At 42.1% G+C, this 27903-nt stretch overlaps 1 protein-coding gene across 3 annotated transcripts in view; it reads left to right on the forward strand.

The window, feature by feature from the left end:
- DNAH3 (dynein axonemal heavy chain 3) overlaps positions 1-27903 on the forward strand; it is a 208189-nt gene that overhangs the window by 131592 nt on the left and 48694 nt on the right. For all 3 annotated transcript variants that reach the window (XM_021931814.2, XM_021931815.2, XM_021931813.2), the window contains 8 exons: positions 12044-12147; positions 14736-15030; positions 17691-17870; positions 21692-21815; positions 21908-22064; positions 22310-22453; positions 24031-24697; positions 26813-26978. In XM_021931814.2, coding sequence (XP_021787506.2) covers positions 12044-12147; positions 14736-15030; positions 17691-17870; positions 21692-21815; positions 21908-22064; positions 22310-22453; positions 24031-24697; positions 26813-26978 — 1837 coding nt within the window. The remainder of the gene's footprint in view (positions 1-12043; positions 12148-14735; positions 15031-17690; positions 17871-21691; positions 21816-21907; positions 22065-22309; positions 22454-24030; positions 24698-26812; positions 26979-27903) is intronic.

Consider the following 27903-nt stretch of genomic DNA (forward strand, 5'->3'; position numbering starts at 1 on the left):
GTGGATTCTTTGGGATTTTTTTTTACATAATTATGCCATTGACAGACAGTTTTATTTCTTCTCTCCCAATATTTTATTTCCTTTTCTTGTCTTATTCCATTAGCTAGGACTTCCAGTATGATACTGAACAGAATTAATGAAAAAGGGCTTCCTTATCTTGTTCCCAGTCTTAGGAGGAAATCTTCTAGTTCTTGGCCATTAAGTGTGATGTTTGGCTGAAGGTTTTTTGTTGATATTCTTTATCAAGTTGAGGAGTTCTCTCTGTTCCTAGTTTACTGAGAGTCTTTGTCATGAGTTGATGTTGGATTTTGTCAAATGCTTTTTCTGAATCTATTAATGTGATGATATGATTTTTCTTCTTTAGCCTGTTAATGCAATGAATTACATTACTTGATTTTCAAATGTTGAGCCAGCCTTATATACCTGGAATAATCAAGTGGAATAAATACCACTTGATTATGGTGTGTAATACTTTTCATATGTTGTTGGATTTGATTTGCTAATATTTTGTTGAAGATTTTTGCATCTATGTTGATGACAGATACTTGTCTGTAACTTCCTGTCTTATAATGTCTTTACCTGGCTTTGGTATTAGCGTAATGCTGGCCTCATAGCATGAATTATAAAGTGTGTCCTCTGCTTCTATTTTCTGTAAGAGATTGTAGAGAATTTGTATCATTTCTTCATTAAATGTTTGATAGAATTCACCAGTGAACCCATCTTGGCCTGGCACTTTCTCTCTTGGAAGGTTGTTAATTGTTGATTAAATTTCTTTAATGTATAAAAGCCTATTCAAATTATCTATTTCTCCTTATGTGAATCAGGTAAATCATGTCTTTCAAGGAATTAGTTTATTTTATTTATCAAATTTGTTGCTGTAAAGTTGTTCATAATATTCCTTTATTATCTTCTTAATGTCCATAGAATCAGTACTGATGGCCTTTCTTTCTCTTTCTTTTTTTTTTTTTTTTTTTGAGATGGAGTTTTGCTCTTGTTGCCCAGGCTGGAGTGCAATGGCACGATCTTGGCTCACTGTAACCTCATCCTTCCAGGTTCAAGTGATTCTCCTGCCTCAGCCTCCCAAGTAGCTGGTATTAAAGTCATGTGCTACCACGCCTGGCTAATTTTGTATTTTTAGTAGAGATGGGGTTTCTCCATGTTGGTCAGGCTAGTCTCAAACTTCCGACCTCAGGTGATCCACCCACCTTGGCCTTCCAAAGTGCTGGGATTATAGGCGTGAGCCACCGTGCCCAGCCTCATTCTTGATATTAGTGCTGTCTTCTCTTTTTTTCTTGGTTAACCTGTCTAAAGGTTTGTCAATTTTTTTTCTTTTTTAACAGATGGGATCTGCCCAGGCTGGTCTCAAACTCCTGGACTCAAGTGATCTACCCGTCTCAGCTTCCTAAAGTTCTGGGATTACAGGCGTGACCCACTGTGCCCAGCCTGTCAATTTTATTAATCCTTCAAAGATGCAGCTTTTGTTAATTTTATCTATTAATTTCCTATTGTCAGTTTCATGATTTCTGCAATTATTTTTATTTCTTCTGTTCTGCTTCCTTTTATTTAATTTACTCCCTCTAGTTTCCTAAAATGAATGCTTAGATTATTGATTTTAGGTCTTTCTTTTTACACGGTGGCTCATACCTGTAATCCCAGCACTTTAGGAGGCCAAGATGGAGGATCACTTTAGCACAGGAGTTTGAGACCAGCCTGGGCAACATGTCAAAGTCCTGTCTTTACAAGAACAAACAACGAAAATTAGCTGGGTGTGGTAGCGAACACCTGTCGTCCCAGCTACTCAGGAGGCTGAGGCGGGATGATTGCGTCAGCCTAGGAGTTGGAGGCTGCAGTGAGCTATAATCATCCCACTGCACTCCAGCCTGGGTGACAGAGTAAGAGAGTGAAACCCTGCCTTAAAAAAATTAAAAAATGTTTTATTGCCCAGGATGTGTTCTATCTTGGTGAATGTTTCATGTGAGCTTAAGAAAATATGTAGTCTTGTGTTGTTGGATACAGTAATAAATGTCAATTCGACCCTGTTAATTGGTGAGGGTGCTCTTCGGTTTCACTATATTCCTACTTATTTTCTAACTGTTATCTGCCAATTACTAATTGACAGGGGTTGTTGAAGTATCCAGCTATGATATTGGATTTGTCTATTTCTCCTTGAAGTTCTATCAGTTTTGCCTCATGTATTTTGGCATTCTGTTTACATTTGAAAAGTGAAAATAGTATCTAATTTAAATTTCTTCTTTTTTAAATTAGAAGTGAGGTTGAATTATATATAAAGTGGTAGTTTGTTTTTCATATGTTCTTTATTTAATGTTTTGGTAGGTTTTGTTTCTGTTTTGTTTTTAACAGACTGTGTCCCCTTTTGTTTATTTTGCCTGGAATGTGATGCATCCTTTCTGTCAGCAAGGAAAAATTTTATTCTCTGGCTCCCATAACCATCATCTCCTTTTTTCTTGTCTTGGGGTTTTGGTCTTTTGAGGTGTACTTTTCATTTTGATATCAGCCACCCACAACTTCAATTATTCTTTGTACAGCCTTGAATGATTTTAATTCTGCCTTTGTATCTTTTGTTCCTGTGCCAGGCTTTGTTATTGCAAGGGTGGGAAAGTACAGGCCATGGAGTGAAACTGTCAGAGTTCAGACCCTGACTCCAACACTTACTGCTGGGGTGACTTTGAGCAACTTATTTATCCTCCTTAGTTCCCTCAATTATAAAATGGGAGCAATAATAATAGTAAGGATTAAATGAGTTAATACATGTAAAAATACTTTGAATAAAGCACGATATATAGGAAATGTTAAATAAACGTGAGCAATTTTGTTGCTGTTATCATCATCATCTCTTAGGGCGTCCATCTCACTTTTTATCTCATCTTGCCTTTTCATCCTAGCTTGTTTCTCCTTTGTTGCTTTCGGTTCCTGCTTCACTTAAAGTTAGGTCTTTCTGCACCTTATGGAAGATACCAAAGAGTTTTCTTGAAATTTAGCTTCAAGTGCTGCAAAAAACAAGTTTCAGCCTGGCACAGTGGCTCACCCCTGTAATCCCAGTACTTTGGGAAGCTGAGGCAGGTGGATTGCTTGAGCCCAGGAGTTTGAGACCATCCTGGGCAACATTGTAAAACCCTGTCTCTACAAAAAATACAAAACAAATTAGCCAGGTATGATGGCACACATACCTTATTCTCAGCTACTTGGGAGGCTAAGGCAGGAGGATCACTTGAGCCCAGGAGTTTGAGGCTGCAGTGAGCTGTGATGCACCTACAGCCATGCATGACCACTGCACTCCAGCCTGGCTGATACGGTGAGATCCTGTCCCCCCCCCAAAAAAAAAAAAAAAAAAAGAGTTCAGAGATAAATTCTTCAGGTTAATCTCCATATGACGTTCCTTTGCATTTTTTTTTTTTTACAATTTTTTTTCACAGGCTCCACATGTTGTTTTCTGCCTTCCTTATCCTTCAAGATCAATCTGTTTATGCTGTGTCTGCAGAGATGGTAGATGAATTGCCCTTGACCTCACTTTCAGATCATTTTGTGATGACCTCTTTCCTTTCCTTCTGCAGCTAGAGAGCCAATGATGTGATGTGCACAGCTCCCACTCAGTTTCTAGATAATTTTCCCTTATAATATCTCCTGTCCACAACCATGGCCTCATCTCCTACCTCTATGCCCTACCCAGCAGATGCAGCATAAAACAAACCATAATTTTCATCATGTCCTGCAAACTGACTTCCTTTGTGTATATCTTCTTTTGCAGCAGCTTATTTAAAACAAAACAAAACAAAACAAAAAAACAGGTTTTTGCCAAGGAGGGTGGTTCATGCCTGTAATCCCAACTACACAGGAGGCTGAGTTGGAAGGATTGCTTGAGCCTGGGAGTTTGAGACTAGCCTGGGCAACATAGCAAGACCCTGTCCTTTCTTATAACCATATTCAAAAGCTTAAAATGCCTTTCTAGCCTATGCATGAGGGCCCACGATTAAAATTCGAATGCTGAGTGCTCCAGGAAGGCCTTCTCTGACTTCATGGGAATATTGTTTTCTAGGATTTTCATGATACACAAGGCATGGCATAAATGGATCTCTCAAATAAGTGCTGGAGGAACTACACTGGGAAGCATACACTAAGGAAAGCAAGCAGACCCTTGTGGGGTTCTGTCAATGTTGGGCTCATATTGTCTGACATGGATCTTTGTTTGTCAACCCAGGGAACCGTTTGTCCAGAAAGTGCTGAATTTCTCTTTATTCACTCACTCATTGTGTGACCTTTGAAAAGTCACTCACTGCCCAGTTGAAAAGTTTGCCTTATTTTTCCAAGTGCAGGAGAGGAAAGCAGAGCTGGGGTAGAGGGGATAGAAGTCATTTACCAATTCATTACCAATCCATTCCTGAATTTCTGCTATTCTCCTCTTTCTACTCTTGCACCCAAATCAGAGTTTAAGTTATAATCACAACACAAAGAGAACAGGAGCCATTACTCTGAGGAAAACCAAGGCGAGCTAGAGCTAAATATTACCAAGTGCCTTCTGTGTGCCCAGAGCTATGCTAGATGTTTGACACGCATATCTCACTCACTCTCCCTAGTGCTTTTCCGAGCTTGACATAAAATCAGGCCCATTTTACAGATGTGCAAATGGTAAACTTAACCAAGGTGGCAAAGCTGGTAAATCTACTTTTACTAGTGAAATCTTTTCTCTTCTCTTCACTTCTCCTCTTCTCTTCTTTCTCTTCTCTTCACTTCTCTTCTTCTCTTCTCTTCTTTCTCTTCTCTTCTCTCTCTTCTCTTCCTCTTCTCTTCTCTTCTTTTCTCTCTCTTCTCTTCCCCGTCTCTTCTCTCTCTTCTCTTCCTCTTCTCTTCTCCTCTTCTCCTTTTCTCTCTCTTCTCTTCCCCGTCTCTTCTCTCTCTTCTCTTCCCCTTCTCTTCTCTTCCTCTTCTCTTCTCTTCTCTCCTCTCCTCTCCTCACCTCTCCTGTCTTTTCTTTTCTTTTTTTTTCTTTTTTTTCTTTTCTTTTCTTTTGAGACAGAGCCTCATTCTGTTGTCCAGGCTGGAGTGCAGTGGCGTGGTCATGGCTCATCATGGCTCACTGCAGTCTTGGTGCCCCAGGCCCGGGTGATCCCACCTCAGCCTCCCAAGTAGCCGGGACTATAGGCACATGCCACGATGCCTGACTAATTTTTGTATTTTTTGTAAAGACAGGATTTTGCCATGTTACTCAGCCTGTTCTCCAACTCCCAGACTCAAGTGATTCATCCACCTCGGCCTCCCAAAGTGCTGGAATTATAGGCATAAGCCACCATGCCTGGCCAAATCTTTTCTCATTAGCCCAAATGTTCCCAAATCAAGCCACAAATTAGCTCTAGCTCAACATCAGCAAAGGAAGAGGGAAAAATATTTTACTTATTCAGTCTTTTAGTGTCTCCTTTTTATTGTAAAAGCAATTCTATTCTATTAAATAAAAATTATCAATAAGTATCTCTTTGTTCATACCACCTTATTGCGGTCATTTCAGTTTTCAAAAAATCTGTTTCCTTGCTTGTCTACCTGATTTCATCTCTTTACAGAGTTACCATAATGGTATATATTTCACTCTATAGTCTATTTTTTTCTAGCATTGTTTCTTAAAAGCATTTTCTATGCTAATACTTAGCTTTTGCAACTATCATTTTAATGACCGAAGAATATTCCATCCATCTTATAAGAGCTAATTTTACTTGTCTCCTAATGTAGGATATGTAAGTTATTTCTTTGCTATCACAGATGGTGTTGCATACTCATGTATACAGATTATTTTCATTGTGAATTATTTCCTTATGATAAATTCCCAGAAATGGGATTTCTGACTTAGAGAACATTCTTGTAGCTCTGTAAGCATTGTGCCAGATTGCTTTCTAAAAGTGTTGCACCAGATTGACTTCTAGGTAAGGCTGCAGAGTGACGTAGAACAACAGAAGCTCACTTTTAAAATACCTAATGAAATCAGCAACAACAAACATTTTTTAATCCTAAAAAGTCCTCAGCAATAACCAAAGAATGAATTACAACTTAATTCTACAAACATTGTGAAGTAGTGAATAAGGAGAGAAAACAAGATTCTGGTCTGGCGTATCTCCCAACCCAGAACCTGCCACCCCGCTATCTTGCTAAGAGTGACAGGGAGAGGAAAGCAGGTCAGTTGACAACATTCTAAGAGTTCTTGTTGGAAATCACCAATGGAGAGGAAAGAGGACTATGATGATGGCTGGGCAGCTGCACAAAAGGTCTAAGAGAAACTCTCTATCATGGAAGCCCCTGTGTGATGCTGGAGGACCTTAGTAGGGATGGGAAAAACCACCAGGTTTTGCATCTTCCAGGACCCTGTGCTGCGTGGGGACATGAGCTGAATCCTACAGGAGTGGGGCAAATCACTAGCTAGGATAGGAGTGAGATGGATCCATGGTTCAGGAAATGTAGACAGATTTCAGAGAGAGGGTACAGTGCTCAGACTTTCCAGCAAGGGTAACTGAGCCTTTCCCTTTACCCAACCCTGTAGATTAAGGCTATAGGAAAGAAAGCCACACACCATTCCTTGAATAGTGGCCAACACTGTAGATAAGATAAACTGTCCCCAGATAATGTTGGGAAAAATGTCAAGAAGAATTTACCCAATTATATCAGAGCAGAATGGTAAGGCAATCATGCACATATCAGAGAGAGAGAGAGAGAATGTTTAACAGAAAACACGAACCAAGAGCCAGAAAATATTTCTGTTGAAACAATTTTGTAATAATAGAAGTTTAACTTTTTAAAGTTCATAAATGAGTAGTATGTTATACTGGCAAAAGAACAGAAATATAGATTAATTGAATATAATTGAGAGTCCAGAAGGAAAACTCTTGCATTTATGGTGACTTGATTTTTGACAATGGTGCCAAGATGATTAAATAGGAAAAGAATGATCTTTTCAACAAATTGTACTGGAACAACTGAATTATACATGTAAAAGACTGAATTTGTAGTTCTGCCTCACACTATAGTGAAAAATTAACTCAAAATAGATCAAAGACTTAAATGTAAAAGCTAAAACTATAAAACTCTTAGAAGAAAACATAGATGCACATTTTTATGATTTTGGAGTAGGCAATGATGTCTTAAGACAACAAAAGCACAAGTGACAAAAGAAAAAATAGATAAACTGAACATCATTAAAATTAAAAACTTTCGTGCTTCAAAGGACAACATCAAATGAAAAATCCCACAGAATGGGTGAAATTTCTTACAAATTATATATCTTATAAAGGACTCAAATTTAGAATATATAAAGAGTTATCATAATTCAATAATAAAAAGACAAATAACCCAATTAAAAATGAGCAAAATATCTGAATAGACAGTTATTTACAGAAGACATACAGGCCAGGCACGTTGGGGCTGATGCTTTTGGGAAGTTGAGATGGGAAAATCACTTGAGCCCTGGAGTTTGAGACCAGCCTGGGCAACATGACTAAACCCCATCTCTACAAAAAATACAAAAATTAGCTAAGCATGATGTTGTGTACCTGCCTGTAGTCCCAGCTACTTGGGAGACAGAGACAGGAGGATCACCTGAGCCCAGAAGGCAGGGGTTGCAGTGGCCAAGATTGTACCACTGCACTCCAGCCTGAGTGACAGAGTGAGACCCTGTCTCAAAAAAAAAAAAAAAAAAAAAAAAAAAAGATATACAAAGGGCCAATAAGCCCATGACAAGATGCTCAATGTTATTAGCCATCAGGGAAATGCAAATTAAAACCACAATGAGATACTACTTTGCAACAACTAGGATGGGTATAATTAAAAAGATGAAAAACAACAAGTATTGGTGAGGATGCAGGAAAATCAGAACTCTCATCTACCATAATGGGAATGTAAAATGGTGCAGTAGCTTTGAAAAAGAGCCTGTGACCATTCCTCCAAAGTTAAACACAATCCAATTTAATTTAACTCAGAAGTTAAACAATATAGTTGTGGGCAGATCACTTGAGCTAAGTTCAAGACCAGCCTGGGCAACACAGCAAAAACCCGTCTCTACAAAAAAATACAAAAATTAGCCAGACGTGGTGGTGCATGCCTGTCATCCCAGCTACTTGAGAGGCTGGGGCGGGAAGATCACTTGAATCTAGGAAGTTGAGGTTGCAGTGAGCAAGATGGTGCCACAGACCCTCCAGCCTGGGTGACAGCTAGGCCCGGTCTCAAATACATGCACGCACACACTCACATACTTTTTTAAGTGAAAGAAGCCAGTTGCAAAAGAACACATATTATATGATTCCCTTTATATAGGCAGAATAGGTAAATTTATAGAGACAGAAAGTACATTAGTGGTTGCCAGGGTACGAAGTGGGTGGGGGAGGGATTTGGCAGGTGACAGCTAAGAGGTGTGGGGTTTCTATCCAATGTAATGAAAAGTTCTAAAATTGATTGTGGTAATGGTTTCACAACTCTGTGAATATTAATATATTTACATATACGTGTGGTTTTGGTACGCTAAAAGTATAATTGAACTGTACACTTGAACTAGTTGGATTATATGATATGTAAATTACATTTCAATAAAGCTGTAGAAAGTTTGTAGATGAAGTGATACAACTACTAAATTAGAGAAATAGAGGAACTGAAGAGTCAGAGAAACAGATTGGGAATAAAATAATGCCATTAATGATCTAATAAGTGAATTAGAACAAGCAAGAACTAAAGTATATAAGGCTAGACATCAAATATATGGCTTAGAAATAAGGTTTGAGATAATTACACTTACAACAGAAGAAAAGAGAAAAACATTGACGCAATTAGAGACGATACAATTGATATGGAGACCAAATAATGCTAGTTCCTCAAGAACTCCAATCAATAGTATAAATAATATATACAAAGATACAGATGCAGAAACTTCTCCTAAAATGAACAATTGTTTCTACCAATTGTAAGAGTATGCTATGCTCCAAGAAAAACTGATACATAATAATTGACCAGAAAATATAACATAATTAAGTTATTGGACTTCCAGGGTAAATATCTGATGGGCCTCAGTTTCTGCACAGCAATTTAAAACACACACACACACACACACACACACAGAATAGAGCAATATCTGCACGCCTTTGAAGGCAAGAAAATATGACATATTACTCTCAGCTAAGTCACTGTTAAAAATACAGAAGCAGCAGGCGGTCATTCTCAAACACATACAAGCTGAGAGAGTTGAGCACCTATAAGCCCCTTATTGGAAAAAAGAAAAAAAAAAAATTAGGCTGGGCATGGTGGCTTATGCCTGTAATACTAGCACTTTAGGGGGCCAAGGCAGGCAGATTGCTTGAGCTCAGGAGTTTGAGACCAGCCTGGGCAACATAGCAAGACCGTATCTCTACAAAAAATAAAATAATTTGCTGGGTGTGGTGGCGTGTGCCTGTGGTCCCACCTACTCAGGAGGCTGTGAGAAGATTGCTTGAGCCCAGGAGGTTGAGGCTGTAGTGAACTGTGATTGCACCACTGCACACTTTGACCTGGGCAACGAGTGAGACCCTGTCTCAAAAAAGAAAGAGAAAAAGAGAAAAAGAGAGAAAGAATGAAAGAAAAAGAGAGGAAGGAAGGAAGGAAGGAAGGAAGGAAGGAAGGAAGGAAGGAAGGAAATACAGAAGGAGAAAGAAAGGGAGAGAGGGAGGGAGAGAGAGAGAAAGAGAAAGAAAGAAGAAACAAAGAAAAGAAAGAAAAAAAGGAAAGAAAGAAGAGAAAGAAGGAAGAAAGAGAAAGAAAGGCAAGAGAGAAAGAAAGAGGAAGAAAATTAGTTAGCTAAGAGATGAATTAAAACAAAGAATTCTTAAGTAGTCTGTGTTAAAAGTCCTGACCATTGCATCTACTTAAAAGTTTGAGCAGTGAATTTATTGAAATACAAACATAAGACTAAGGAATGGGGAAATTATGGTTGCAGAATAAAATATAAATGAATATGAACCCTGACAAAGTGAAAGTTATAGTGTCAATGACAACAAAAGGAACCAGAGAAGGGGAGGTGGAAGAAAGAGTTAATCACCTCACAGTTCACAAAGGAATCAATGAAATTGGTCTAAACTTGAATCGTGTGTATTCACAATTGAAATGGTGTGATATCAAGATTTGCCTTAAAACACTCTGAAGAAGGAAGAAGGGAAGGGGAAGGGAGAGAGATGAGGGAAGAGGAGAAAGGAAGGATGGAGGGAGAGAGAGAGAGAAGGAAAGAAAGAGATGGGGAGGACTGGGTACGGTGGCTCACACTTGTAATCCTAGCACTTTGGGAGGCCAAGTCAGGTGGATCACCTGAGGTCAGGAGTTTGAGACCAGCTTGGCCAATGTGTCAAAACCCTGTGTCTACTAATAATGCAAAAATTAGCAGGGCGTGATGGCGAGTACCTGTAATCCCAGCTACTGGGGAACTTGAGGCAGGAGAATTGCTTGAACTCGGGAGGCGGAGGTTGCAGTGAGCCGAGATCACGTCACTGCACTCTAGCCTGGCAACAGAGTGAGACTCCATCTCAAAAAAAAAAAAAAAAAAGAGAAAAAAGAAAGAAAGAAGGAAGGAAGAGAGAATAAAGGAAAATGAGTATGGTGCTGGTTGGAGGTAGTGAAATGGATGAGACAAGAACGGCAAAATGATCATGTTGAGGCTGGATAATACATACATGATGGTTTATTATACTATTCTCCTTTCTTTTTTTATTTTTTTCACAATAAAAAGTTAAAATACAATAACAAAATGACATTAAATGATTTTTTTTTTTTTTTTTTTTTTTTTTTTTGAGACGGAGTCTCGTGCTGTGTCACCCAGGCTGGAGTGCAGTGGCGCGATCTCGGCTCACTGCAAGCTCCGCCTCCCAGGTTCACGCCATTCTCCTGCCTCAGCCTCCGAGTAGCTGGGACTACAGGCGCCCGCCACCACGCCCGGCTAGTTTTTTGTATTTTTAGTAGAGACGGGGTTTCACCATGTTAGCCAGGATGGTCTCGATCTCCTGACCTCATGATCCACCCGCCTCGGCCTCCCAAAGTGCTGGGATTACAGGCTTGAGCCACCGCGCCTGGCCGACATTAAATGATTTTTAAAGCATAATGACTTTAATCCCTTTATGACTTAAAGTTGTGAAATACATTTTAGGACCCAGTGTCTCTTGTAGTGAAAAAAAGTGTATCTGAAAGTCAGCAGGTCCTTCAGTTACACTTCAATCTCCTTTTCTTTTGCTAGATTTAAGTAAAATTAACTTTAACATAGTTATTTTTAAATAGTATATGTCCAATGAGTCCCCTTCTTATAAAATCCTTTCTTTCATCTATCTGTCCTTCCATCTTCAGTTTGTTTGTGTGTCTAGAAAGAGGGCTAGAAGGATTGCCATCAAAAATTATCTCTGGATATGGGATTTTGACTAATTTATTGTCTTCTTTTTCTGTTCTGTTTTTAAATTTTATATATATATATTTATTTATTTTTGAGACAGAGTCTTGCTCTATAGCCCAGGCTGGAGTGCAGTGACACAATCTCGGCTCACTGCAAACTCTGCCTCCTGGGTTTGAATGATCCTCCTGCCTCAGCCTCCCAAGTAGCTGGGACTACAGGCACATGCCACCATGCCCAGCAAATTTTTTTGTATTTTTAGTAGAGATGGGGTTTCACCATGTTGGCCAGGCTGGTCTTGAACTCCTGACTTCAGGTGATTCACCCACCTCAGCCTCCCAAAGTGCTGGGATTACAGGCGTGAGCCACTGTGCCTGGCCTTGTTCTCTTTTAATACTTGCTGTTTACATTATGAAAACTAATTTAATAATTTGCATAATTAGCACCTATCATTTTTATACAAATAATAAAGTCACTACTCTTTAAAAAGTGTTGTTTCAGTTTATACACTTTCCAGCAATGTATAAGTTTCACCACAACTATGCCAGTACTGGTAGTTACACATTTTCAGATGCTGATAACTGAGGGACTTAAAATCCTCAAATATGGGAGACAAGTAAAGCCTTCATGTGCTAATGATCTGTTTTGTTTCTTTGGGTCCAGGAAGCATCTATGATTTTTATTTCATCAAACAAGCTGGTGGACATTGGGAAATGTGGACACAGTATATCACCAAAGAGGAGGAAAAAATTCCAGCTGGTGCAAAGGTATAAAGAGAAGCATTGGCCATGGAACTTTGGTTTCCAGCATTATCCAAATATTCTCTCAGGTGGAAGAATTAAGTCTTTGCAAGGAGTTTTAAGAGCTTTCTTTAGAAAAATATTTAAACATGAGCTGCACTGGACCTTCAAAAATATGGGCTTTAGAATCAGAGAGACACAGCATCCTTTCTCGGCTTCAATTTACTCACTCAAAAAATGGCGGTGCGGGGAACATTTATGGTTGCAGAGGTTGGAGGTGTTATACATGAACACATGGCACACACTAGGGGTTACATCAGTGTTTGTTGCTATTCTGATTATTGTCATTATCAATAATACCAGGTACTGGCCGGGCGTGGTGGCTCACACCTGTAATCCCAGCACTTTGGGAGGCCGGGGCAGGAGTATCACCTGAAGTCAGGAGTGCAAGACCAGCCTGGCCAACATGGTGAAACCCCATCTCTACTAAAAATACAAAATTAGCTGGGCGTGGTGGCACACGCCTATAATCCCAGCTACTTGGGAGGCTGAGGCAGGAGAATCGCTTGAACTCCAGAGGCAGAGGTTTCAGTGAGCCGAGACTGCGCCATTGCACTTCAGCCTGGGGGACAAGAGCGAAACTCTGTCTCAAATAATAATAATAATAGTAATAATAATACCAGAGAGTCATCAGTGTGCTTCTCAGTGATCTCAGCGAAAAAGGATTCTTCGAATCCTCAGAGAAAGATTTTCTTGATCAGAATTCTCTGAAAAGTAGGTTCTAATTAATAAGTTTTCTGATTGGAAAATGATTCACCTACAACTCCTGCTCTTTTCAATCCTTGTGGAATATCTTTTCAGAGAGCTTTTATGTCCCTGTTAGTAGAATCTAGTGGGCATAGTTTATCTTTCTGAAGTGACTGGAGATTGTTCAGGCCCTGCGTGGAGTGGTAGGTGGTGGACAAAGTACAGATATTGACAGCCAAATCAGACACCAAGCAGGACCACAGCTGTATGTGTAAGGATGTGTCAGGCAGGGTGAATGTGTGCTGACTTCAGGACACACCTTGGGGGCTGAGTGTTGTAAAGCAACCCCCAGCACTGAGGTCCTAAACTTTAATTCTCCAAAAAGAGCTTAGTCACTTGAGCTCCAGGGATTTACAATCTTGCTGAATTAATTCAAGTAAAAGAGTCAAATGAAGAAAATATCTTCAGTTCTGGAGATTTTTCCCTTGTCAAACAATTGTCCTAGTTCCTGAAAATAAACATCTATGAAACCCAACTTGCTTTAACTTCCCAGTCTTGGTAGCAAAATGGGCATCTTGAATCTAGGTCTGCATTCAGCATCACTTGCTGGCTATATGGCTTTGGATAAGTTAGCCAGTTTCTTTGAGCTTCCATTATTTCATCTGTGTTATTACATACCTGCCTTAGAAGGTTACTGGGAAGACTGTAGGGGGTAATACAGGCAAAACACCCATAGTTAAGCACCTGTTACTTCTCTTCTTCTTAACTTTAATTTCCTTGTCTCATCTGTTTCTTTTCCTTTGATCAAATTACTTGCAGAAAGAAGCTGAGCCTTTGTCTACCAGTATATATGGGGCCGCCATGTTGCACAGACCTAGGTGATGCCATTTGCATCATGGTCCAGTTTTGCTTTAGGAGGTGCCGTTGACATGATCCATAGTGTGAATGGTACTGTGTTGTGGTTGTACAACACAGTGGCCCCAAGTTCTAGTCCCTTTCAGCCTAGACATGGAAGGAGACTTCAGTGTATGATATAATTTTCCTGCCTCTTCCCCTTCACCCACAGAGGGACCAAATGTAGCCAAATGGCTAATGAAAGGGTTCAAGCTCAGAGAATCCGAACCAAGGTCAGGTGTCCTGTCCAAATAGGGATTCCAGGAGCCTGAGACCAGGCCTTAAGAGTCCAACTGGGACCTGAATACCAGGAAGAGTATGTATTAATACAATCCCCATATTGGAAAAGGCATGGGATTAGTAGGGGTGGGTCTTTTAACCAAGGATGTAAGTGTTGTAAAAAACAAATCAGAAACAAGCACAGATCATGGGGATTCAGGATCACATTTACACCCTCTGAGCCAGGCAGTGACGATGGCATAGGGGAAGTCGACCTCGCCTGGGACAAGGGAGACAAGCTGGTTCAGAGCAATGCTCTAGGAGCAGAGCAGCTATGGACCTATCCTTAGCATAACTGTTTGTAATATGACCATTCGGTAGTGAAGACTGTAGACTTTGGAATCACACAAGCTGGGATTCAACTCTCTGCATTTTCACTTACTTACTGTGTTACTTGGGCAAGTTGCAGAAAGGCTCTCGACCTCAGTCTTCTCATCTACAACACACAGACGGTAATGCCTAACTTTACATGCATGATCTTCTTTAATCCTCAAGCCACCTCTGTGAATTAGGTGCCATTATTATCCCCATTTTACAGATGAAGAAACTGAGGCCTGTGGAGAGGTTAAAGACTCACCTAAGGTCATAAAGATAGTAAGGGATGGAGCTAGAATGTAAACCTAGGTCTCTTAAACGCCAAGACCCCCAGCTTCCTGGGCCCAGGACCAAGACTCTCCCATGTCTGTGTGGTACAGGTCTCAGAACTCATCATCCCCACAATGGAGACAGCCCGGCAGTCCTTCTTCTTGAAAACCTACTTAGACCATGAGATTCCAATGCTGTTTGTGGGCCCCACAGGCACTGGCAAGTCAGCCATCACCAACAACTTCCTTCTCCACCTTCCCAAGAATATGTACCTGCCCAACTGCCTCAATTTCTCTGCCAGAACCTCAGCCAATCAGACCCAGGATATCATCATGTCCAAGCTGGATCGACGACGGAAGGGCCTTTTCGGGCCTCCCATAGGGAAGAAAGCAGTGGTGTTTGTGGGTAAGGCATTGAGCTGGGTCTGGACACAACCAGATTCTTCCACCATAAGCTGCAACAAACTACAGCTTCCGCTTGTAGTGCCACTGTAAATGCCTTACTCTTCCTGGGAGATCAAATATTTCTGGTTAATGTAGTTTAGTATTCATTCCCTCCTCTTCCTTTTCTTCTTCCTCCTTCCCTCCCTCCTTTCCTTCTTCCCTCCTTCCCTCCTTCCTTCCTTCCTTCTTTCTTACCTTCCTTTCTTCCTTTCCTTCCTTTCTTCCTTTCTTCCTCATAGTGAGTAGTAATTTCAGAAGGGGACTGTGCTGTTTGCCTGCTGGCATTTCCAAAAGCAACACACACCTTGTGATAAACCCCTTGTTCCATTTTATGTCAGATAAATGTCCTATCACTAAATGGAGAAACCTAATACTTGCTAAATAAACATTTGCGAAATAAGCACAGTGAATTTTCCCAGGACTTTAACTGTTTTACAAAGCATTTCCTCATTTAGGTCACTTGAGCCCCACAGCCCTGTGGGCTTATTAACCATCATTGTCATTTTACGAGTCAGTGCATTGAGGCTCCAGAAGGTTAAATTTCCTGTTTGGGATCAAATATCTAGAACATTCTAGAGCTGTGACCCAAACCCAGGCTTTTTAGTGCCAAATACATTATATTTTCCACTATCTTACTGTTGACACATAGAGTTCTCATTTAGCAATAGTAATGCCCCACACTTCTGGATTATTTCATGATCTGCCTTTAAAACTCGTGTATTCAGAGGAAATATTGCCTGAGTTCATATCCTTGCCAGCTAACAGCTCCTCTGAGGCAGGGGTCCTATTTTATTTTACATTCCTTTTCTTTTTCTCCTTTTCTCCATCTCGCTCTCCCTCCCTATTTTTATGGTATATTCAAAAACAGGGTAAGCGTTGCAGCCAAACAGATCTAGTTTCAAATCTTACTTTTTTGAGAGAGGGAAGATCTCACTCTGTCATCCAGGCTGGAGTGCAGAGGCACAATCCCAGCTCACTGCAGCCTCCAACTCCTGGGCCCAAGTGATCCTACTACCTCAGCCTCCCACGTAGCTAGGACTACAGGCACATGCCATCAATCTTGGCTAATTTTTCTATTCTTTGTAGAGACGGGGGTCTCGCTTTGTTACCCAGGCTGGGTGAACTCCTGGCCTCAAGTGATCCTCCTCGCTTGGCCTCCCAAAGTGTTTGGGGCATGAACCACCATGCCCAACTTCAAAGCTTACTTTTTAGCCCTAGGTATGTTGTGACTTAACGTCCCTGACCCTCAGTTCCTCAGCTTTAACATAGTGTTATACTCTCTTCCTTATAAAGTTAGTATTGGATTAGATGAGATAATATATATAAAGCTCCTAAAATGTTACCCTACACAAACTGGGTATTCAAACAGTATTTGTTGAAGAAAAACTTAAAGAACCCCTATTTTATTGAGTGCCTCTGATGTGCCAGGACTGAGTAATATGCTATTGGGGAAAATGCAGTCCCTGCCCTTGGGGAAGTCTTAATATATTCTTCCATTTGGGTTTTCTCATCAAAATCCCCCACTCAGGCTGGGCACGGTGGCTCATGCCTGTAATCCCAGCATTTTGGGAGGCCGAGGCAGGTGGATCACTTGAGGTCAGGATTTTGAGACCAGCCTGGCCAGCATGGAGAAACCCCATCTCTACTAAAAATACAAAAATTAGCTGGGCGTAGTGGCGTGTGCCTGTAATCCGAGCTACTTGGGAGGCTGAGGCAGGAGAATCACTTGAACCCGGGAGACGGAGTTTGCAGTGAGCCAAGATCGCACCACTGCACTCCAGCCTGGGTGACAGAGCAAGACTCTGTCTCAAAAACAAAAACAAAATAAACAAACGAACAAACCCAGCTCAAAGCCTAGGGTCTCATCATCTGTTGTTCCCCTTGAAGTTCAACTATTACCTGTTGGTCAAATTAAATACTCTATTGGCTGTGAGCTTGTGGGAGCTTGATTGTTGCCATCATATGGGGAGCAATTAACAAAATGTCTAGCACTTAGTAGACAATCTATTTTGCTTAAGAGAAATGGGAAAAAAATTAAATGCCTGTTTTCTTTTTGTTTTTCATTTCCTTTTTCTTTTTGAGGCAGGATCTCACTCTGTTGCCCAGGCTGGAGTGCAGTGGCACAATCTTGGCTCACTACAACCTTTGCCTCCAAGGCTCAAACAATCCTCCCGCCTTAGCCTCCTGAGTATGGGACCACAGGCATGAGCCACCACGCCTGGCTAATTTTTTTTTTTTTTTTTTTTTGTAGAGACAGGGTTTCGCCATGTTGCCCAGGCTGGTCTCAAACTCCTGACCTCAAGCGATCTGCCTGCCTCGGCCTCCCACAGTGCTGGGATTATAGGCATGAGCCACCACACCCGGCCAAGCCAGTTTGTTAATGTCAGTCTATGCATCCTTATAGTCACAGTGGACACAGATTTCAATGAGGCAGGAGAGGCCAGAACTCAGGAAAACCCCTCCCAATCTGGTCAGGGCATCCATTGACTAAGCCCTCACTGGAATGGGGAATGAAAACCTGGGAACAGATTCCCCTACAGGGGAATTGCCATCTCTTACCTGCTGTGAGAGCAGAGGATGCCATGAACTTGCAATTACTGTGTCTGTGGCTTCTTTCCCCAGATGACCTCAACATGCCAGCCAAAGAGGTGTATGGGGCCCAGCCCCCCATCGAGCTCCTGAGGCAGTGGATTGACCATGGTTACTGGTTTGACAAGAAAGACACAACCAGGCTGGACATCGTGGACATGCTGCTCGTGACAGCCATGGGGCCCCCCGGGGGAGGAAGGAATGACATTACTGGTATGTGAAGGAAAGAGCTCATTCCTCTTTCCCTCCATCCCCAGCAGAGCTGGGCCACCTTTATGAAAGGAGGGTCGGTGTGCCACAGTCTCCTGCCAAACCACATGGCCGGAGCGTGGAGCAGAAGCGTGTTTAGGCTACAGGCTTCATGTTGGAAATGGTGTGAAATAGGAGGGGACGATGACAAGAAGATGTGAGGAGTGTTTGGCTAGGCCCCAGAGAAACAGAGTCTCATATGCAAAGTAGAGTTCAGTGTGGCCAGCATGTGTTCTGGGAGGGAGGCTTGATCCAGAAGCCTCAACTAGGGGTGCACGACAGTCATCCATTGTATTCGTTATAATTCTTTAGGTTGCCAGAGACAGAACACCTAACCCAAAGTGCCCTAAGCAAAATTAATAACAATAAAAAATAGCAAATAAATGAATCAATGGATATATTGCTTCACCTGCAACTTGATCCACCTAGTCCTGTAGATCTGTACTTCTATTCTGATATACATTATTGTTTAAGAACCTTCAATACCGAGTGGGCGCAGTGGCTCATGCCTGTAATCTCAGCACTTTGGGAGGCTGAAGCGGGTAGATCGCTTGAGGCCAGGAGTTCGAGACCACCCTGGCCAACATAGTAAAACCCCATCTCTACTAAAAATAAAAAAATTAGCTGGGCTTGGTGGCTTGTGCCTGTAGTCCCAGCTACTCGGGAGGCTGAGATTTTTAAAATACAAAAATAAAGACATGTTACAACATGGATGAAACTTAAAGACACTATTGTCTTTAAGTGAAATAAACCATATCACTAAGTGAAATAAACCATTCACAAAAAGACAAATATTGTGTGATTCCACTTATATGAGGTACTCAGAGTAGTCAAATTGATAGAGACAAGAAGCAGAATAGTGGTTGTCAAGGTCTGGAGGGAGGGGAGATTGAGGAGTGAATGAATGAATGAGTGAATGAATGAATTTTCATTTGGGAATATGAAGCTTCTGTAGATGAATGGTGGAGATGGTTGCACAACAACGTGAATGTGCTTGATGCCTCTGAACTGTACACTTACAAATGGTTAAAATGGCCAATTTTATGTTGTATATATTTTATCACAATAAAAACTTTTTTTTTAAATTTAATTAATTAATTTATTTTTTGAGACAGAGTCTCGCTCTTGTCGCCCAGGCTGGAGTGCAATGGCATGATCTCGGCTCACTGCAACCTTTGCCTCCGGGTTTGAGTGATTCTCCTACCTCAGTTCCCTAAATAGCTGGGATTACAGGCACCTGCCACCATGCCCGACTAATTTTGTGTATTTTTAGTAGAGATGAGATTTCATCCTGTTGGCCAGGCTAGTCTCGAACTCTGGACCTCAGGTGATCCACCCACCTCGGCCTCCCAAAGTACTGGGATTACAGGCATGAGCCACTGCGCCAGGCCAAAGGGATGAAATCTGAAACCCAACAAGTCTCTGGATCCAGCTACGAATTTGTAGAAAATACAGAGGACAGAGGAACATGATGAACTGCATCATAAGTGTGTAATCAACAAAATCCTGACTATGAAAACTCTAAGTCAAATAGCCCAGATCTTCAACAGATAAGACACATAAGAAAGGAATGGAGGGAAAAACCTATAAATTAAAGAGAGACCTTAAAAAATACACATGAGGCCGGGCGCAGAGGCTCACATCTGTAATCCTAGCACTTTGGGAGGCTGAGGCGGGTGAATCACCTGAGGTCAGGAGTTTGAGACCAGCCTGGCCAATATGGCAAAACCCCATCTCTACTAAAAATACAAAAATTAGCTGGGCGTGGTGGTGCATGCCTGTAATCCCAGCTACTTGGGGTTGAGGAAGGAGAAGTGCTTGAACCAAGGAGATGGAGGTTGCAGTGAGCCGAGATCGCGCCACTACACTCTAGACTGTGCAATAGGAGTGAGACTCCATCTCAGGAAAAAAAAAAAAAAAAAAAAAAGCATATGGTTAACTGGCAGAATTAAACAATTAAACCCTGGTGTCTACAAATAAATGTTTGAAATGCTTGGATGGTAAAAACCATGAAGAAATGCAAGACAGCAATTACTATAAAAGTCAGAAGAGTGATAACTTTTGGAGGAAGAAAAGGAGAGAGTTTGATTGGGATGGGCTCTGTTGAGAGGCTTTTGTGGAGGGCTGGCAAAATTCTATTTTGTTTTTGTTTTGTTTGTCTGTCTGTTTTGAGACGGAGTCTTGCTCTGTCGCTCAGGCTGGAGTGCAGTGGCACAATCTCGGCTCACTGCAACCTCCGCCTCCTGGGTTCAAGCAATTCTTCTGCCTCAACCTCCCGAGTAGTTGGGACTATGGGCATGTGCCACCACGCCCGGCTAATTTTTCTATTTTTAGTAGAGATGGGGTTTCGCTATGTTGGCCAGGCTGGTCTCAGTCTCTTGACCTCGTGATCTACCCGCCTTGGCCTCCCAAAGTGCTGGGATTACAGGAGTGAGCCACCACGCCCAGCTGGCAAAATTCTATTTCTTAATCTTGACAGTAGATGCTAAGAGTATTAACCTTATAATGACTTGCTAAACTATACATTTGTTTTGTGTGGTTTTCTGTATCTATCTTCTACTTGTAACAAAAAAAATGTTTTAAAGATACACAGGCAAACCTATAGAGACAGAAAGTAGATTATTAGTTGCTGAGAACCACGGGAAAATGGGGAGTGACTGCTAATGGGTACAAGGTTTCTTTTTAGCGCAATTAAAATGTTCTAAAATTGTGATAATGGTTGCACAACCCTGAATATATTAAAAATCATTGAATAATTGTACTTTAAATGGGCGAATTGTACAATATGTGAGTTATTATTGGGATATCAATAAAGCTGGTATATATCAATATAAATAAGTACATATATATCAATATAAATAAGTACGTAAATATAGATATCTAACAATGATAGATTAGACAGATAGATGCATAGATATATAGATACATAGAAAGATGATAGATAGATTAGATAGATAGATGATATAAGGATACCAAATTAATAGTAGTTACCTTGGGCAGGGGAGAATGGATTTGGCGCATATAAAGTGAAAGAAGGAGATTTTCACTTTCAACAAAAGTATTCCTGAATCGTGACTCTTTTACAATGATCATGTATTGCCTTTATCTTTTAAAAACAATCTTGAGGCTGGGTGCAGTGTCTCATGCCTGCAATCCCAGCACTTTGGGAGGCCGAGGCCGGCAGATCACCTGAAGTCAGGAGTTTGAGACCAGCCTGGCCAACATGATGAAACCCCGTCTCTACTAAAAATACAAAAATTAGATGGGCATGGTGGCGTGCACCTGTAGTCCCAGCTACTCCGGAGGCTGAGGCTGGAGAATCGCTTGAGCCCGGGAGGCAGAGGTTTCAGTGAGCTGAGATGGCACCACTGTACTCCAGCCAGGGCAACAAAGCGAGACTCCATCCCTAAAAAAAATATATAATATAATATAATGTAATGTAATATAATATAATAATCTTGAACGCTAAACTAGCACGGTCAGTAGAACTTCTGCAGTATGGCGATGCTCTATATCTGTACTGAGAAATACAGTAGCCACTAGCCACATGTGGCTCTTGAGCACTTGAAGTGTGGCGAGACTAAGGAAGAGCATTTTTAATGTTATTTAATATTAATTAATTTAAGTTTAAATTGCTGCAGGTGACTAGAAGCTGCCATATTGCACAGCACAGCTCTAGAACATGAAGCCAGAAGGCTAAGCAAACTCTCCTGCATCCTAGGGTCACAGACAGTGTGAGAATATGTGTTTTCCAGGATGATTCACTTGTGCGTTGTGTCCCCTAGGACGATTCACTCGCCATATGAATATCGTTTCCATCAATGCCTTTGAGGATGACATTTTAACCAAGATTTTCAGTTCGATTGTTGACTGGCACTTCGGGAAAGGGTTTGATGTGATGTTCTTAAGGTAAGAGGTTCCCACGTCTCCCCGGATATTGGGCTGGGGGTTCTCAGTTTCCGGCCCCTCCTTGAATACTGTGCCATCCCTTTCCTCCCAAGGTATGGAAAGATGCTGGTCCAAGCTACTAAGACAATTTATAGAGAGGCAGTGGAGAACTTCTTGCCAACTCCCTCTAAGTCACATTACGTCTTTAACCTGCGGGACTTCTCACGAGTGATTCAAGGGGTCCTGCTGTGCCCTCACACACACCTGCAGGTCAGTCACTATCATTTGACTACCAAAATCATTCAGCATGTCCTTGGCTACATGGAACATGTAGTAATAGCAGTAATAGCTAACTTTTATTAAGCACTTCATCTATGCTAGGCGTTGTGCTAAGCATTTTATAAACATTATCTAGTTCAATCCTCACATCAACCCCAGGACTTAGCTACTACTTGAGAACTACGACCTCAGGGACCATCTTCCACTCGTTTGAATAATTAACTCTGGATTTTTAGGATGTAGAAAAATGTATCCGACTTTGGATCCATGAGGTTTATCGGGTCTTCTATGACCGTCTGATTGACAAGGAGGACAGACAGGTCTTCTTCAACATGGTGAAGGAAACCACCTCCAATTGCTTCAAGCAGTCCGTAGAGAAGGTAAATCAGATTCTGTGATCATTTGGCCTCAGAAATGGTTCCAAGTGTTTAACTATGTTACTCTCAGATTTCAGGTTCCCTTCCTGTTGGAGACTCCCAGCTCTGCACTCTGAATCTCAGGAAACAGTATTGAGTCAACTGCTCTTTTGATTTGGTGATATTTCACTCGGTCCAACGTTGCTTCCCTTCTGTTGTAACATATAAGTTTGAATCCAATCAAAATGGCTTAACATTTACAATAACATTATTTGTTTATAATGACCTTAAACGCATTTTTAGGATCAATTAATTGGTGACTTGAGAAATGAACTGTATTATACATTGTCATGATTTGACTGAGGTCCTATAAAGCCCAAGTGGAAGATTGTTATGGTCTTCCAGGTGCGAATATTTTCTCTTTTCCATTTTCATATAAGAAAAGTTGTTTTAAACATCTATATTTGCATCATCTGGTTATTCTTCCACTGCTAAGAAGCTGTGATTTCTCCATAGAAAAATTTCAAGTGTTTCATCTTGCGTTCAGAGGCCAAGTGCAAAAGCGTCACTGGGTTCTAACATAGGAAGAGGAGGCATCTAAAACATTCCTACTTCAGGCACAGAGTGGGGAACAGGGGTAGTGTCTATACCTCTAGTTGGTGGAGGATCAAGCACATAAGAAATGATGCCATCCTTCAACTGTCTTTTCTGGGGACCATACAAACTGACTACCAATGTTTTAATCACTTGGTAAATAGACTGATTCAAGCGTTTATACTCTAATGTCCTTTCTTTTAACAAATAATTATTTATTTTTAGAGGTAGGACCTCATTCTGTCACCCAGGCTGGAGTGCAATGGTATGATCATAGCTCAGTGCAGCCTCAAACTCCTGGGCTCAAGCAGTCCTCCACCTCAGCCTCCTGAGTAGCAGGGATTACAGGTGTGCACCATGATGCCCAGCTAATTTTTTCTTACTTTATTGTAGAGACTGGGTCTCACTATGTTGCCCAGGCTGGTCTTGAAGTCCTGAGCTCAAATGATCCTTCTGCCTCGGCCTCCCAAAGTGCTCAGGCATGAGCCACCATGCGCAGCAATGTTCTTTCATTATAGTCTTTACAAGCATGAAATCCACACATTATGTTTAAAACACAAAAAGACTGGACTGGGCATGCTGTCTCATGCCTGTAATCCTAGCACTTTGGGAGGACGAGCTGGGCAGATCACCTGAGCTCAGGAGTTCAAGACCAGCCTGGCCAACATGATGAAACCCCATCTCTACAGAAATACAAAAATTAGCCAGGCATGATGGAGCGTGCCTGTAATCCCAGCTGCTTGGGAGGCTGAGGCGGGAGAATCACTTGAACCCAGGAGGCAGAGGTTGCAGTGAGCCGAGATTGCGCCATTGCACTCCAGCCTGGACGACAGTGTGAGACTCCGTCTCAAAACAAAACAAAACAAAACAAAGACTGATGATCCATGGGCTTGAAGGATGTGCGCAGAGGAAATAAGCACGTCTCCCATGCCCTCCCTCCATGCTCTCCCTACCAGCCTGGCTGGGCCATTCGCTGAATGCCCAGCTGAGATTTACTTTTCTCACAGGTGCTTATCCATTTGTCACCCACTGGAAAGATTGTCGATGATAACATTCGAAGCCTCTTTTTTGGAGATTATTTCAAGCCAGAAAGTGATCAAAAAATCTACGATGAGATCACTGACCTGAAACAGCTGACTGTGGTCATGGAGCACTATCTGGAAGAATTCAACAACATCAGCAAGGCCCCCATGTCGCTGGTCATGTTCAGGTTTGCCATTGAGCACATCTCCAGGATCTGCCGCGTCCTGAAGCAGGACAAAGGCCACCTGCTCCTGGTGGGCATAGGGGGCAGTGGGCGGCAGAGTGCCACCAAACTGTCCACATTCATGAACACATATGAGCTATACCAGATCGAGATCACCAAGAACTACACAGGCAATGACTGGCGAGAAGACCTTAAGAAGATCATGCTGCAGGTTGGCGTGGCCACCAAAAGCACCGTGTTCCTCTTTGCCGACAATCAGATCAAGGACGAGTCATTTGTGGAGGACATCAACATGCTTCTGAACACAGGCGATGTGCCTAACATCTTCCCTGCTGATGAGAAGGCTGACATCGTGGAGAAGATGCAGACGGCAGCCAGGACCCAAGGAGAGAAGGTTGAAGCCACTCCTCTTTCTATGTATAACTTCTTTATTGAGAGGGTGAGAAAGAACCTTCACATTGTCCTTGGTAAGAAGAAGAAAACTCCATTTGCCCTTGTTCCTCTGGGTGTTTTGGGGTCTTCCGAGTGCCCTGAGCAACGCAATCCCTTACAATGGTCCCAGGGTTGATCCAGCCAATGCACCAGCTCGGGGTCAGGGCCTGGAGTTCCTCTGGCAACTTTTTCCTCTCTTCCAAACAGCATTTTTTTTTAGAGACAGTCTTGCTCTGTCGCCCAGGCTGGAGTGCAGTGGTGAGATCTCAGCTCGCTGTATGTAACCTCTGCCTCCCAGTTTCAAGCGATTCTGGTGCCTAAGCCCCCGGAGTAGCTGCTATTACAGGCGCGTGCCACACCTGCTAATTTTTGTATTTTTAATAGAGAGAGGGTTTCACCATGTTGGCCAGGCTAGTCTCAAACTCCTGGCCTCAAGTGATCCGCCCACCTTGGCCTCCCGAAGTGCTGGGATTACAGGCATAAGCCACCATGCCGGACCCTGAACAATTTCAAACCTGTCCCTCTCTCTTCAATTCCCTGAATTCTCCTCTGAGAATCACCCTTGCACAGAATGACATCTGGGGTTTTCTCTGTGAATGACATTCGCAATCTATCTAGAAACCTAGCAATGGTGTTTAGTACTTCCCTTTCTTTACCAAGTCCTGTCTATTTTACCTCCAGTTGTCTCTCTTATCTCTATCTCCATCACCTTCACATTAGCTAGGCTGCCGTCCTCTTACCCAGGCTCACCTCTGCAACTTTCTGATCATTCTAGCTCCATTCTTGTCTGTTCCATGAAGCCAGGCTGATTTTTTTCATATGCTGCAAATATCATTGTGTTCATGCATGCATACACACACACACACATTGGGATAAGGGTCAAAATTACTAACCTGCAGTCCTGCAGTCTCATAGGGCCATAAGGCCACCTGCCAGACTGTCCTCTGTATCCTCTCCACCTTCATCATTTCAAACCATCCCCCTTTCTCTTTGTTCTTTTTTTTTTTTTTTTGAGATAGGGTCTTGCTCTGTCACCCAGGCTGGAGTGTAGTGATGTGGTTCTAGCTCACTGCAGCCTCAACTTCCTGGGCTCAAGTGATTCTCTCATCTCAGCCTCCTGAGTACCTGGGACTACAGGCACATACCACCAAGCCCAGCTAATTTTTTCCATTTTTGTAGAGACAGGGGTGTGGGGTTCACTTTGTTGCCCAGGCTGGTCTCAAACTCCTGGGCTCAAATGATCTTCCTGCCTCAGTCTCCCAAAGTGTTGGGATTATAGGCGTGAGCCACTGTGCCAGGCCTCTGTTCTTTACCCTCACTGACCTTTCACTTCACCTAGACATCATGTTCCCTTCCGCCACACATCGTCTAAATAAACAATGAATGGAATTGTAAGTGTGGAACCCAAAATTTGTGATTGGCTGGAGATAGGATCAGAAACAGATGACCTCACAGCAACTTCTATAAGTAACAGTGTATGGCTCCCGTATGTCAGCACAAATACAGCAAGTGGGTCAAAGGGCTCCGGCCACTCTGGCTACACGACCCAAAGGATGCAGAAGGAACAATAGGGTGTATAGGAGACCAGTTAGAAGGTAATAGACTCAGGCATGGTGGCTCACGCCTGTAATCCCAGCACTTTGGGAGGCTGAGGCAGGCAGATCACTTGAGGTCAGGAGTTTGAGACCAGCCTGGCCAACATGGTGAAACCCTGTCTCTACTAAAAATACAAAAATTAGCTGGAAGTGATGGTGGGTGCCTATAGTCCCAGCTACTCAGGAGGCTGAGGCAGGAGAATAGCTTGAACCCGGGAGGCGGAGGTTGCAGTGAGCCGAGATCACACCACTGCACTCCAGTCTGGGTGACAGAGCAAGAATCTGTCTTAATAAAAAATAAGAGCATTTAAAAAAAAAAAAAAAAAAAGGCTATTGTAATGGGCTGATAGCTCCTCACAAAGTTAAGTGAAAATATCCCACTAATTAGCCCACACTTCCCAGGCAGTTATTATGAGCATTCACAGTCACATCCCTGGAGCGCCAAGAGGATGCATGCCCCTACTTACCCCACCAGAATCCTTGGGAATACCAGCCTGCCTCCTTGGGTCCACCTGCCTCAGAGGGAGGTAATTAACAAAATCTCCTTTTCATTAGCCATGAGTCCAATTGGGGATGCCTTCAGGAACCGCCTGCGGATGTTCCCTTCGCTGATCAATTGCTGTACGATTGATTGGTTCCAGTCCTGGCCCAGGGATGCCCTAGAGTTAGTGGCTAACAAATTTCTAGAGGATGTGGAGCTTGATGACAACATTCGGATAGAGTAAGTGTTGACTACATTTTAGGACTCCAGATATTCCAAATTGGAAGGCCAGATGCTGGCTCTATTTTTGTCGTTGTTTTGAAGATTTCTCAATTTGTGTATAGAAAATGTCTTACGCTTTTAAATTGAATCACAGTTATATATTTAATAAAACATCTTCTGTGAAAAAGAAGCAGATTTCATTGTTCAGAATTGTCCTGGAGATATGCACTGTTGTCCTAGCTATGAGAACCTGGAAATAATGATATAGCTATTTCAGTAGTCCTAGAATATGCACTCTCAACAGGAAGAACATTGCTGCTGAGACCACAAAAAAAGATGGTTGGTTGGTTTGTTTTTGAGATGGAGTCTTGCTCTATCCCCCAGGCTGGACTGCAGTGGTGCAATCTCAGCTCACTGCAACCTCCGCCTCCCGGATTCAAGTGATTCTCATGCCTCAGCCTCCCCCAAGCAGCTGGGATTACCGGGCACCTGCCACCATACCCAGCTAATTTTTATATTTTTACTAGATACGGGGTTTTGCCATGTTGGCCAGGGTGGTCTTGAACTCCTGACCTCAGGTGATCCACCCGCCTTGGCCTCCCAAAGTGCTGGGAATATAGGTGTGAGCTACTGTGCCCGGCAAAAATTAGTTCCTATAAGGGTGAAAACTTACTTGTTTATGTATAAGGCATATATATATGTGTGCTTTATCATATATATTATATATATGTGCTTTATACACTTTATATGTGTGTGTGTGTGTATATATATATATATATGTATATAAAGCATTTTATTTGCATAGAGTAAGGGAAGAGATGAGAATATCTATCATTCTGGATGTTCCATGAAGGCTAGAGATCAGTCAACCTTGTCTACCTCTGTATCCTTAGTTTCTAGAAGGTGCTTGGCACATAGTAGTTTCAATCACTGTTTATTTTAT

Source organism: Papio anubis, chromosome 18, assembly GCF_008728515.1.
Source record: "Papio anubis isolate 15944 chromosome 18, Panubis1.0, whole genome shotgun sequence".
NCBI lineage: Eukaryota > Metazoa > Chordata > Mammalia > Primates > Cercopithecidae > Papio > Papio anubis.